General features: G+C 48.1%; 1 protein-coding gene across 1 annotated transcript in view; it reads right to left on the bottom strand.

Moving 5' to 3' along the window:
• Positions 1-13,742, bottom strand: part of LOC125738686 (voltage-dependent calcium channel subunit alpha-2/delta-1-like) — a 70,839-nt gene that overhangs the window by 10,064 nt on the left and 47,033 nt on the right. The window contains exons 23-34 of the mRNA XM_049007885.1: positions 8,891-8,951; positions 8,124-8,178; positions 7,336-7,433; positions 5,318-5,399; positions 4,709-4,774; positions 2,953-3,059; positions 2,278-2,364; positions 2,110-2,177; positions 1,889-1,930; positions 1,721-1,792; positions 322-471; positions 4-56 (exon numbers count right to left, since the gene is read on the bottom strand). Of these exons, the coding sequence (XP_048863842.1) occupies positions 4-56; positions 322-471; positions 1,721-1,792; positions 1,889-1,930; positions 2,110-2,177; positions 2,278-2,364; positions 2,953-3,059; positions 4,709-4,774; positions 5,318-5,399; positions 7,336-7,433; positions 8,124-8,178; positions 8,891-8,951 (941 nt within the window). The remainder of the gene's footprint in view (positions 1-3; positions 57-321; positions 472-1,720; positions 1,793-1,888; positions 1,931-2,109; positions 2,178-2,277; positions 2,365-2,952; positions 3,060-4,708; positions 4,775-5,317; positions 5,400-7,335; positions 7,434-8,123; positions 8,179-8,890; positions 8,952-13,742) is intronic.

Consider the following 13,742-nt stretch of genomic DNA (forward strand, 5'->3'; position numbering starts at 1 on the left):
CACCAGGCCATGGTCGTGGTCCACCAGCCCAAACGGAGTACGTCTGCTATTGTGGGCTATGGGGAAACAAACATGGAGATTCCTGGTACTGATGGTGGTATCTACTAGATCATACTACTTTGCTACATGCTACTATGATGATGCCAGAACATTCCCAGGTCCCAGCACCCAACAATAAGGTTACCCTGATATACTCTGATTAAAGTTCACCAGGCTATCTGACATACAGCAGAAGGATCTCTCCAGGTTTCATTCCCTTCAGAAAAGCAGCCTTTTCATAATGATCTCCTGTGGAAACAGCAGGCTGCACGCTCTCCTCACCACGTAGACGGAGCGAAAGCCTGCCGCTTTGCTCTCTCGCTCCCGTCTGCACACAGACTGGTAGTCGTAGGTCTTGTGGAAGGAGAACAGCGACGTGTTCACCAGGGTCTTCATCAAGTGGGAATCGACCTCACCGAAAAAGCGGCCAATCTAGATGGAAAACAAGGAATCTGTGCCAGGAAGGTCATGGGTTCAAATCTGAGTCATATCACATCACTCTCAGATGCTTCATTTCTCCAAGGATGCTGTGGAGTCTATCCTCTGCTCCTCACATTTACTGTACGTCGCATTGGACAAAAACAGCTGCTAACCACAAACAGCTCAGGCTCTAGTACTTACACACCATGTTTTGATGTGTATGAGGTTAGTGTTCTGGGGGTGGGGGGGGGGGGGGGGGGGGGGGGGGCAGCCACATTAAGCCTATAGGGCAGTTCGTCTTTCCCTTTACTCCTGTTAAAGCCCTGAGGGTGAACATAGAAGCTTCAGCTTTCCTTCAACTTTTTTCAGACATTTTTTAAATATCAGCTGTCGATCCACCGTGGTGTTCTCTAAAAACTGTCACTTCAGAGTACGGAGTATATGTGGCTTAGGCTTATAATAGAGTACAGAGAATGTGTGGGTTAGGGTAGTGTACAGAGTATTTGTGGGTTAGGGTTATAGTAGGGTACACAGTATGTGTGGGTTAGGGTTAGGGTAGAGTATGGAGTATTTGTGGCTTAGGGTAGTGTAAAGAGTATGTGTGGGTTAGGGTTCAGTGGAGTATGTGTGAGTTAGGTTTAAGGTTAGTTATTTTGGGCCACTCCTCATATGTGTCTGGCTCTGCAGGTTAGTATGTTATTTTGGGGTTAGTTAAATTCTACCTAAAATAACCTGACCTGATTTTACAATGTCTATGAGGTGCATATAGGGGTAGTTGTGAGCAGCTGCATATTAGCGTTGGATGCTCATGAATAAATATCTACACTGCAGACGGTGCCTCACTGGAGCCCCCGGAGGCCCTCAGCCAGCAGAGAAGGCCAAACAGAAACATAAGACCATAAATTCATCATGCAGTTATGCGTGTAAAACATGAACAGTTATGGGATGGTTTGGAGCCCATGGTCCTCAGGCATCAGCTGCCACACCTTACAGGACTGGCTCATTCCCAAAAGCCCTTCTCACCTTTTTAATAAGGCTGTGATTTGCTATTACTGCGTTTTAAGAGGTCAAATAAAAATATTTATCCGAGTCCTAATGCCCTTGGGGAACATCAGAGAACGAAGCCAAAAACATGGCCGTCCGATTTCACACCCCAAGCAGGACTGATCTGATATCATGCTCAAAACAGATTGGTTGACCCTATAAAACCAGTCACACTTGACTGGCTCACCAACAAAAGTGGTCACCTCCAATGGCTCACCTTATTCATGTATTCATCCTGATTGGACATCAAGAGAAAACCACCATCATCCAATAACACGCAGTCCACGTGCTGCAAAGCAGAGGAGAAGCACGTCATCGGCATGGACATGAGAGACCACTACATGCTGCGTGCAAAGTCCAGGCAGAAGACAGACGTTCAGTGCACCTCGGCATTCCTCTGACATCCACAGATCTCATTCTTCTCGCACTGTAGAAAGAGTACAGACAAGGACAGGTCTTACGTAAGAATCTTATTGTGATATGCTGACAGTGACGTCACTGGACATTTAGAAACCATATACAGATCAGCAGGGTCATCAATACCACAATGATGCTATTGATACGTGTCATATGCATCTCTTATGTGGAATCAAAATTGCTTCTTACATTCCCCTTGAAGGTAGCACTCATGAAGTTCTCCATCCAGTCCGTGACATTGAGCTTCACCCCAACCACTGAAAATGTCAAAAAATGTGAATTGTGCGAGAGACTGTCGAGCTGCAGACACATATGAGTGACGAAGAGAAGAGAGAAGCCGGTCCACACTGTGCTTACCGGCTGGTTTCAGTATGACTGGGTCGATGTTCACATCCACGGACCTGCTCACCAAAATGCCGGAATCGAAGGCAGACGAGGCATTTTCTGAGCGGAGACATAGAGGGTGAAGTCAGGTTAAACCAAGCCGGGATGGCGGGGCTGCATGTCAGCCAGACGCAGTGTTTTCCAGCTCTGGAGGGGTGTGAGGGGGTGTCCTAGCTGCAGGGGGAATCCCCACAGCACGACTGGCATTACGCAGCTCAGCCTGTGGCCTTTCCTCAGGATGTGGTGGAGTGTCCTTTCACAAGAAAGAAGCACTGGCCTCCAACTCCAATGTCCTTGTGTGGCTCACTATGTTAGGATGCTGTGCATGTGATCAGAAGGTTGCTGGTTCAAATCCCAGGGTAGCAGATCTCAATCCTGGGTCCCTGAGTGAGGTGCTTAACCTTCAAAATAGTTCAGCGACTGACTGACTCTGTTTTCTCAAAAATGTACATCTCTATCCATTAAAGCATTTGCTAAATAAAAACGTAACTACCCATCAGAAATGTTCACCCCATTGCAGGGGGAGATACTGAGTACATCAATAAAGAAAAGGACATGCCAGGGTATGAAACAGCAACCCCCTGTGTAGTAGTGCAGCCGCCCAGACCCCAGGGTTACGGCCCCCTAATGCATGCCGGGGAGCCATACTGCTTTCGTAGGGTGGTGCTGTAAAGATGTAGCCGCTGTTGTCCACACTCCGCTTGTAGAAGCTTGACTCATACGTCTCAGGATTCTCTGTCCAATCCTCACCGGCGCTGAAAAGGGACACTGGCTATCATTTCAGTCCAAATTCTGTGCTGGCTCAAGAGCATTCTGCAGACCCGAAGCATGGCTTCTGAACATCATGGACCTTTCATACAGGCACATCATGCTCCAGTCACGCACAGACGTCGCCGTTATATGTGCTGCCTGCACCAGCTTCGAATAAGATTCCCTATCATCCACTGGCTCAGGGAGTCATTTACAGAGCAGAGAGCCCAAAACACTGACTCTGCTCGCTTAGGCGATAGCTGCTGCTAGGGAGCTAGTTGGGGCTCATGGAGGGGGGGGGGGGTATCCACTGAAGCTGTGCTATCTAACGCAGAGCAGCTGCAACCGGACGGCCCGAACCAGCTCAGTGCAGCGGCTGATTTATACACCCCGCAAGTGCGATTTTATGTGTCCTAACAACCTGAAAGCCATAATCTAACGCAGACCGAGGGAGGCTAGGGGTTAGGAGCAAGTGGGGGGTGGGGGCAAGGGGGGTATCGTAACACAGCAACGCATGGGGGAGGGAGAGGGAGGGAAACGAATATCCAGTGAAAGATAGAAATGGTAAAGAGCATACGGGGCAAGCGTTTGCACTGCATTTCAGCATAGGAGCACTTTGAGCTGCATGATGGTGGATGAGGAAGCACAGGAAGGAGTAAGGAGTGGAAGAAGGAGGGGGAAGAGAGGGAGGGAGTGGGAGATGGATAAAGGAGGGGGAAGAGAGGGAGGGAGTGGAAGATGGATAAAGGAGGGGAAGAGAGGGAGGGAATGGGAGATGGATAAAGGAGGGGAGAGAGGGAGGGACAAGGAGGTGGATAAAGGAGGGGGGAGAAAGGGAGGGAGTGGGTGATGGATAAAGGAGGTGAGAGAGGGAGGGACAAGGAGGAAGATAAAGGAGGCGGGAGAGAGGGAGGAAGTGAGCGGGAGGTGAATAAAGAGGAAATAGAGATGGAAGAAGTGAGCAGGAGGTGGACAAAGTAGGGGAGAGAGGGAGGGACAAGGAGGTGGATAAAGGAGGGGGGAGAAAGGGAGGGAGTGAGCAGGAGGTGAATAAAGGAGGAAGGAGAGAGGGAAGAAGTGAGCAGGAGGTGGATAAAGTAGGGGAGAGAGGGAGGAACAAGGAGGTGGATAAAGGAGGGGAGAAAGGGAGTAAGTGAGCAAGAGGTGGATAAAGGAGGGGACAAAGGGAGTAAGTGAGCAGGAGGTGGATAAAGGAAGGGAGAAAGGGAGGGAATGAACGGGAGGTAGATGAAGGAGGGGAGAGAGGGAGGGACAAAAAAAGCTGATAATGGAGGGGGAGAGAGGGAGGGAGCAGGAGGTGGATAAAGGAGGGGAGAGAGGGCGGGAGCAGGAGGAGAATAAAGGAGGTGAAGAGAGGGAGGGAGTGAGTGAGAGGTGGTAAAAGGAGGGGAGAGAGGGAGGGAGATGAAGGGAAATAAAGGAGGTGAAGAGAGGGAGGGAAGGAGGCAGATAAAGGAAGGATGAGAGGGAAGGAGGGACAGGGAGGTGGCCGTTCCACTCAAGCAGAGGTGGGCACCAGCGGGGCTCCCTCACACCCAGTGATTTAAACCATGTGCCAGGAGTCTGGAGGCTGCTGCCCCCACCCGCGGGCCTCAGGCACAAAGCAGACAGGCCATGAAGAGGAGGGCGGTACCTTTTCGGGTACACACGGGTGATCCCTCCGTCGGTGGCCACGAACCTGGCGAGGACCCCCGGCTTGCTTTTTGAGAGAACACAGGAGCTCATTAGTGAACTACAGCACCCCTTCCCCCCCCCCCCCCCGCCCCACCAGGGCTTCCACTCCCCCCAGTCCCCAAAGCCCCTCTCTGTCCAGTATGAAATATAACATGGGGCCCCTCCCTCACCTACCCTCCAAAACACAAGCAGGAGCTGAGCAGGAGATGAGCAGGAGCCGAGAGGAGCAGCATTCCTGTGAGTGTCTCACACCCACGGATTGACCACAATTCCTCCTTATTCCCCAATCAAACAGAGCCACCTTAATTAGACTAAGCAGTATCTGCCACATCAGGAAGTTCATTCTTTACTTTATTACTTTTAAGCTTATTCTATTACTAGTTTTCCTTTACGTATTTATTGTCTTTTTACTCACATTATCCTTTGTCATATTGCTTTCTGTGCTGTTGGACAAAGAAATTTCCCCTCATGGCGATCAATAAAGTTCATCTGATCTAATCCCCTCATCACGGAAGGTTTTGGATGCGGCCTGTACAGGCTGCTGTGACATGTTGTCATGGAGACTCACGGGGGCTGCCTCTTCCAGGACTGGACCAGATCAGCTGTCAGTCCCGCATCTAGGAGCAGCCGGTTCACCAGAGACACATTGCCTGGGAGAGCAAGAACAGCACTTCAGCCAGGGCTCTCGCCTGAGCCGAGCAGCCCCCCCGGAGGGGCTGTAACCCCCCCATTTCCCATCCTGCTGCTGAATAAGAAAGATTCCAGTCTATTAGCCCCATATTAAAGGGTATTGTGCTTCCCAACTTCTCAGACGCAGAAAGCCACGTACACCAAAAAGGACACTTTTTACGACACCTGCTAGATACATTAGCAGCTTCTACTCTGGAAACGTGCAATGCTCATGTGTCCCACTCAAACATGACTTGACTAATATTCGAGGATAATACCCGAGAGTGATGTGTTTGAGCAGAAGCAGAGCTCAAACTTCACGGGAGGGATTTCCCCCTGGCCTCCTTTTGGACCGGCACCGGTCCGTTTGTGGAGCTGGCCGGACACCAAACGCCACAGGCCGGACAACATTCATACATTATAAGTCACACTGCAAAACACAAGAGCTGAAAGAACCTTCCGGATATCCATTGTTTTAATCTGTACAGTGGCTGTTGAGCGCTTCATTTAGAGGTTGTTGATTGAGATTTTTGGTTATAGCTAAACCTCCAGCATGGATGGAAGTTAGAAGACTGAAAACCAGCACATTCAAAGACGACCCATGCTGGATTTCACGCACGTGCGATGACGTCCATCACACATCAGCAGATGCTCAAGGGCATGGTTGATCTCTACATTACGCAGATATCAGACGCGATCGTTTACAGATCGGGGGATGGAGACCCAGTGGCCCATCCAAGTCACGATTAGTGGCCCGGGACAGCAGGTCTGATGGCTCACCTGAGCTGTGTAACAAAGTGACTCATCGCAAAGAAAGTACCACCGTGACCTTGAACGCCAGGAGACAACCCAGAAAGTCTAATGATTTTCTCGATGCGGAGAGGGGGGCCCTTCATGAGGAAAATGATGAGAAACAAAAATATCGATTCAAGTTCAACTTGGCGTATGACCTCAGGTAGAGTGAGCCGGAGTCGGTAATCAAACGCTTGTTTGTGTAACGATATACAGAGACGCACTCTCCGCCTCAGAGGCAGAAACTCAAGACGAGTTGAGGAGGCAGCACAGCAGGAGAGCCGGGGGCCACTCGCATGTCCGAAACAGGCTAAATAAAACATGCGTGGAGGATGTGAAATGAAACACGTTTAGCGGAGCCTGGAAGTATAAACGGCTGGGGGGGGGGGACGCAGTCGGCACAGCTCACCATTTCAAAGCCCCGGTGCGAGAACATCATGCTAACAGCTCGCTAACACGAGTGCCGGCTTTCAGGTCACATGACGGACGGCATCTCTACGACACGCTGTCAAGTTAACAGCGACACGGGATCCCCACAGGCCTCGCGCACATGCCGGGGTGCCATTAAAATAGGATAACCCAAAACCGGACATTTACTGGCGGCTTCTCACACACAGCCCATTAGAACAAAAAGCTCGGAACAAAATCACCACACAAGGCAACGACTGCCCTGTCTGTCCCACTTAGAGTGTGGCAGGAGACACTGGGACACTGAGTGCATATCCCTGGCTAACTGTAGACGCCGTCTCCGGGGCTGGGGGGCCTGTCTCAGGCACACATCGCCTTGGCCAGACCAATTTCCCATTGATTAGTTACTTCTCCGCTTTTGCCGCCCCTTCCTCGAGCTGGCCTGCTTCTCCTCACAAACACCATGTAATTGGACTGTCACGGAGGGCCAGTAAAACACCAAAGCAGGCCCCGCATGAGTATGGAAACTGGACGGGGCTGCAACCTCCAGCCCGATGTGTCCGCCACATGTGCGTCCAGCTGCACGATTACCATAATTTGGGCGTGAAATTGAATTTGTGATGTGCTAAGCCGTCTGGATCAAAAGCAGAGCCCGTGGACCGCACCGGGGGGGGGGGCCACGGCGGAGGGGTGTGGGCCGAGCCCCCTGGTACTCACAGGTCGTGTCGTCTGCCACTTGCCCCGAGGTCAGATGGATGAAGTTCTTGAGGACTTGGCTATTGTCGCCTGAGATCTTTGGCTCCGTGCAAAACTCCCTGCAACAACAACGTGAGCTCATCAGTGCACTAACCTTCTCCACAGCCTGTGGAGCAGGCCCGTGGGCCCGGCTGCAGCATCTCCTGTGGGAGGTGAACTTATTATAACCTCCGTGTACAAAGAAAATCGTGCAGTGACAGCATCCTGCCGCAAAGTTTCATACCATCATTCATCATCAGAACCAGCCAGACAAAACCGGTTCCCGCCCAGCTGTGAAGGATACAACAGTGCACCATGTCAATTTACAAGCGCTCTAAAGCACGCGCCAGGGGCCACGGCTGGTAAATATATCTCATGTAATCGCTTGGAGCAAATTCTGCGGCTGCTTCCCAATCCGCCGGGAGCTTCCGAAGCGGTCGGATATGTCATGGAGGATTAGACAGCGAGTAGGAACCTTTCGTGGCCAATCAGGAGCAGGAGAGCTGGCTTCTCCATCAGCCCGGCAACAGCAAGAATGTAGATGGGCGCCTAGCATGTCTGACATACCTCATACTGTACCAAGCCCTAGATAAAACTTAAAGTGAACTGACAGAAGAGGGCGTCCTGCCCAGGTAAACCTGATGTATGGCCCCATGGTCATCGTCTGGGGGGGTTCTGAAACCAGGGCTTGCTTCAGACACAATGCAGAAAGTGCACCTGGCAGGCTGGGCTGCCTGGTCCAGGCGTAGGCCCACGGAGGACAGTCTCACCTGGGGGCGATGAGCGTGTACCCGAATTCCTCAGAGATATCCATGGTCTCCGTGACTGCAAGGAAGAAGAGAGGACCGTGAGAACCGGCTGCTTCTGGCCCACAGGATCCGGCGTTCACGCCGGTGACGGGCAGCGCCGGCGAGAACGGAGGTGAGACCACAAGCCCCGTCCATTGGAGAATAACTGGCAATAGCTGCCACCCTGCTGTCTCACTTCTCAATACAAAAGACTCGATAAAATGTGATATTCTCATATACTTGTGCTGGCAGCTGCCTGTCCATCATCTTCGTAAAATATGTGTAACTTTAAGCTGTTTCAGTTTATTCAGTGTATGTCAGCTATAAAACCGGTGACAAAATGTACACACTCAGTTTGTATTTGGATGGAATCTCTCTTATTCTAGAACATTCCAGTGGAGCCCTGCTTGTCATTTCACAGACTAATCTGCCACATTCTCAGTGCATCTGTGACTGGCAGCATTACGCCCTCTGTGACAGTCGCTAACAGATACAGGATGCACCAATCACCAACGCCATGGCAACACCTCGGCACTCAGGACGTGGAAGCCCGCCCCCCCCGGTCACAGTCAGTGTCAGGAAGGCAGATGGTGCCTTCCCCGGCCGACCTTTCACACGGGACCTTCGTCTGGGGCAGATTTGGCACGTGAGGACGGCAGGCGGGTGGTGTGTTTGGGGTTAGGGATTGGTGAAGCATGCAGGACTGTAAGGAACTGCTCAGTGGGGTTTGGGTTTGGGTTACCACTCACCGTTTCCTCCTAACGTGGAAGTCCATGAGCGATTGGAGGCAGAGGAGAGGAAGAAAAGAAAGGTAAGATCACAAGGGGATCAAACAGCAACCATTTACGTAAACTTCTCTTAATGAATCCAGTAGCAGGCTTATAAATGGTTAATTTGAATGCTGATTTACACAATAAATTCAGTTAATGGGAAAAAAACAAATCAGGTATTTGTAGACAGCAGTGAATCCCGTCAGCCTGGTGTGAAAATAGACCTCCAGTGAGGCTCTGCTTTCAAGGCTCACAGTTACTCGGGACCTTGGCTCTGGGACCAGCGTTATTTACCAGTGAAGAGCCTGTTCATATTCCTTTGTTTTTAAGCCAATAAAATCCAGCAAAGCCTTAATGTTCTGCTCTAGCCCTTAAATAAAATTTAAGGCCTGAATCGATATCTGCCTTTCATGTTTTAAAAGTTTAAAAAGTGCAGTAAGAATCCATCATTGAGGGCCAGGCACACGCCGGAGTGCTGACAGGACTGCGTCACAGCACCCCCTGTGTGACTTACTAAGACAAGCTTTTTGTCAAATGGCAGTAATAATTCCTGGGGGGGGGGGGCTGTACTCATATGGTCTTCATATTAACCCTTTTTAGGGACATCCAGGTGTTTTTAAGAATTCTCTTTCTCCGCCTGATGTTCAAGAATGTCTTTGAACACACAAGTGAATGCCCCCCCCCCCCCCCCCCAATCTCTTAGAGCTGCGAGCACATGTGAAAACACCAGCTACAATCCCAGTGACCCCCTGAGCAGATTCCCCGGATACTGACAGTGTAAATCAGTGTCCCCCCCCCCCCCCTTCAGTTCATGTCATGAAGAAGAGCAACATTGTCGGTCAAAGACGGGGCAACCATTAAACAGCACATTCAGGCCTTCAAACTTAGAGAACATCTCAAATCAAAAAGCCAGAAACGAGCCGGGGTCTCTCATGCAGAGTGTTTCACGTTATCTAGGGGGACGGAAAGTAAAGCCAACTCTCACCACTACTGTCCTCTGCTTTTCAGGGGGAAAATCGACAAAAGCAAAGCATCAAAGGTATTCAGCAAGAGACACCACAGCGTCAGTCTTTATGCAAATGATAGGCCCCTGTCAGAGCCATCGAAATCGTTACTGACAGCCAGTCAACTTATACAAAATATAATATCAAACTATTCCAGTAACTGGTCAAAATCAAAAATCCTCACATTTAATGAACACCAGTGGAATATGGAGGTGTACCATCTCATCATCTGTTCACAGTTAATACTGAATACTGAGGCTTCAATTTTTCTTCAAAATAATCTGATGTCTTCCACCTTAACTTAACCAAAACAGCAGAAGATAAACCTGAACATCTCCATAATCAACAGAACACCAACAAAGTTAACTACTTTCCCAGTAAACCCAATGCAACCAACTACTAATTGTTTAAATGCAGTAATATTTAAATTTTATTGCCAAATAAACACCCCGGGATTAGACTGTCCACTCTGCATAAGAATGAAAGTCGAGGAGGATTAATTAAATGCATGTATTTTATGATATATATGTGTATCTGACATAAAATGAATTAAATGGATTCACCCAAACCAACAGTGTCATGCAGAATTAGCAACAGAACAGAGAATGACCTGATTTTCAATACTTGACTTAGCGCAGCTAAAGAATAATTCTGCTTCAAAAATTCTGCAGCATCTCTTAAAGACTAATGGAAAATATTCAGAATGAAAAAATACAATTAGAAGTACAATGTTCATCTGGACCTCAATTGTTCTTGAAAACTGAAAGCTGTTATGAATATACAAGGTTACTGAGACGCCTTACTGTTACGCATCATGACACCTGGCATCGGCTGTAATTCCTGTCACTCCCAGTGACCTGCGGGGTGCAGAATGTCCAAAGCTGAACTCTGTCTGAGAGAATCACCGGCTGGGTTTATAGTTTGTGGTTAATTAATACATTTAACTTGTGCTGCCTCAAGTAAAATGCTACCCAAAATATGTTCAAAGACTAATTCATAGAGCTGGTACAGAGTTATTACACTGATTAAAAGTGTCATAACTTTGTATAACTCAAAGCAAACTACAATAGAATAATAATAAGCGAAACAAAAACACACAAATAGCCTGTACTTCATTCTAAACTCAAGACAAAACAGGAGAATCTACAGCCAGCCTCATTAATAGCAATGAATATGCAAATAGCCACTAACAAACCGATCTCCAAGATATTAAAAATGAACAGGATGAGCCCCTCAAACTGAAAAGCGGGCAAAGAATCAAGCAGCTTCTTACAAAAACAATTTCGGGACACAACTCCATAAAATGATGTTTCCAATAACTAAAAATGTGAATATATGAAGGTAGATCATAGAGCCACTTACACGAGTGTAAATGAGTAAGACGGGATTAACAGCACATGAGTTCACAGCAGAAAACTGCCAACGTGCCATCTGGCCAAGAACACCCACTCAACCTTCCTGAAAAGCAATGACTGACCACTGATCATTCTGCTACAATTACATCCACTATCCCCAAATCGAGCACTTCACTGGTTCCACTAACTGCTGCCAAGAATATTCTCCTTAAAAACTGGAAGACATGCTCCACTAAACATTACACAACAATCAAACTCTTTCACAGAAAACATCTTGTTGGAAAAACTATAACTTTGAAGAGACCTGGGGACCATTTATCAACAATCTATATGTCGCCGAAATGATGGTTTTACTGGAGGCCGATCCCACATGAATACACACATACAGAGAAACACGATACAACACAAAGACCAGACTTTATATGATGAACATTTAATACACATATAGATGACAAGATAGCAGCCCACAAGCACAAATGACACACAAAGCACTCCTTAGTATCATTAAATGTGGTATAAGACCATCCACTTGTCCTATTCAGGGTTGTGGGGGGTCCGGAGCCTATGGGCGCAAGGCAGGGAACATCCCAGGATGGGGCGCCAACCCATCGCGGGACACACACACCATTCACTCACACGAGTGACTGGGTAACCCCAGTTCACCTCAGCATGTTTTTGGGCTGTGGGGGGAACCACAGTACCTGGAGAAAAGTCCACGGAGACATGGGGAGACCATGCAAACCCAGAGGTGCGAAGCAGCACTGTCATCCACAGCATCACCAATGCTATTATAATAATACTATTAAAAATAGCTGTCTGTTATGTCAGCCGCTATATTCATTACATTAAAGTGTTATGTTAAATCGTCATGTTACATTAACGCACTGCATTAAAGGGTTATGTTCAAGCATTAAATTAAAGCGCTACATTATTCACCTAATCATTTTAAAGTGTTACATTAAAGTGATATATTAAAATGTTACGTTAAACTGTTGCATAACCGCATCCATTATGTTCAAATGTCGTGATAAACCGTAATTAAAAAATGAAAAAGACAGACAAACAAACACTGATTCAGTGAAATCCTGTAAACTCATTACCCTGAATGAGTTTGATCTCATTACACTCATTCCCGTGCCTTTGTAAGATAAGCCATGATTCATAGGCGCTGTTCCTAGTAATATTCGCTTTCTCCTCCAAAGACTCTGCATCCAAACAATGGCATGATCCCTTCTGGCTTTCTGGCACAGAAGCCCAAGCCACAGCCCACGGTGAGCGTGGAGATGGTGCTGGGCAGATGGTGTGACCGTGCGTTAAACCAACAAACAGCACCAGCTTTATGGGCAAATAAAAGTTAGTCATACTGGCCCTGCAGCTAACCGCTACCCCAGAGGCCTCTGAGAGACAGCTGCATCGCGTGCTAAGCCCACCATACCACCGGAACAAACCCCCCCCCCCCTCCCCTGGCTTAACTAAACGGTGAGTGCATGCAGCGCCACCTAGAGATCTGGAGGCCAAACAGCTGCATCCAAACACACCAGAAAGGGGAATGGGAAACATCAACCACGGAGGTTATACTTGCCTGTCCATGCTGAGGGGGTCCAGTTGACAAAAAGAGTGCAGAAAAAGAGGGGGACAAACAGAAAGACAGAGGAGGAAAGATAAAATGAGTGGCAATTAAATATTTAATATGAGAGACTCATTCCCACTGACAACCTTTAATCCTAGGAACATTTACTTAATGTTACAACTATGATACTGTATGAAAATGGGTCACAGGTAACACTGTCATGTTGCACTGGATGGTGCATTTGCAGTAAGCACATATAGCACTATTCACCATTCCATCCATTTTCTGAACATGCTTAGTCATCTGGGTCCAGAACATATCTCAGAGGTTACAGGCACAGGGCAGGGAACAACCCAGGGCAGGGTGCCAACCTTTCACAGGGCACACTCACACACCAGTCACTCACATATGCAAGGCAAGGAACGACTTAGGATGGGGTGCCAACCCATCACAGGACACATGCCAACCCACCACAGGGCATACTCACACACCAGTCACTCACACAGGCACCCCTATTGCCAACTTGGTTACTCCAATGAACCTCAACATGTGTTTGGACTGTGGGGGGACCCGGAGCACCCGAACAAAACCCCACGACAACACGGGGAGAACTCCACACAGCCATGGCAGAGACTTGAACCCAAGTCCCAGAGGTGTGAGGCAACAGTGCTAACAACTAAACCACCATAGCACTGCTATAAAATAGTATTTTATTATAAACTAATATTTTTCAACAATATTTTTATTAATAACATGTTGAGATAAAAATGTTATCGGTCTGACATCGACAGACCCTTTGTCAAAACGTAAAACGTGGAAACAACATTCAATTAACATTATGGTAAAACATTCTCTGCCAACTTTGAGAAGACCATCACATAACATTGGTTGAAGTTCTAAGA

The sequence above is a fragment of the Brienomyrus brachyistius genome, chromosome 3 (assembly GCF_023856365.1).
Source record: "Brienomyrus brachyistius isolate T26 chromosome 3, BBRACH_0.4, whole genome shotgun sequence".
NCBI lineage: Eukaryota > Metazoa > Chordata > Actinopteri > Osteoglossiformes > Mormyridae > Brienomyrus > Brienomyrus brachyistius.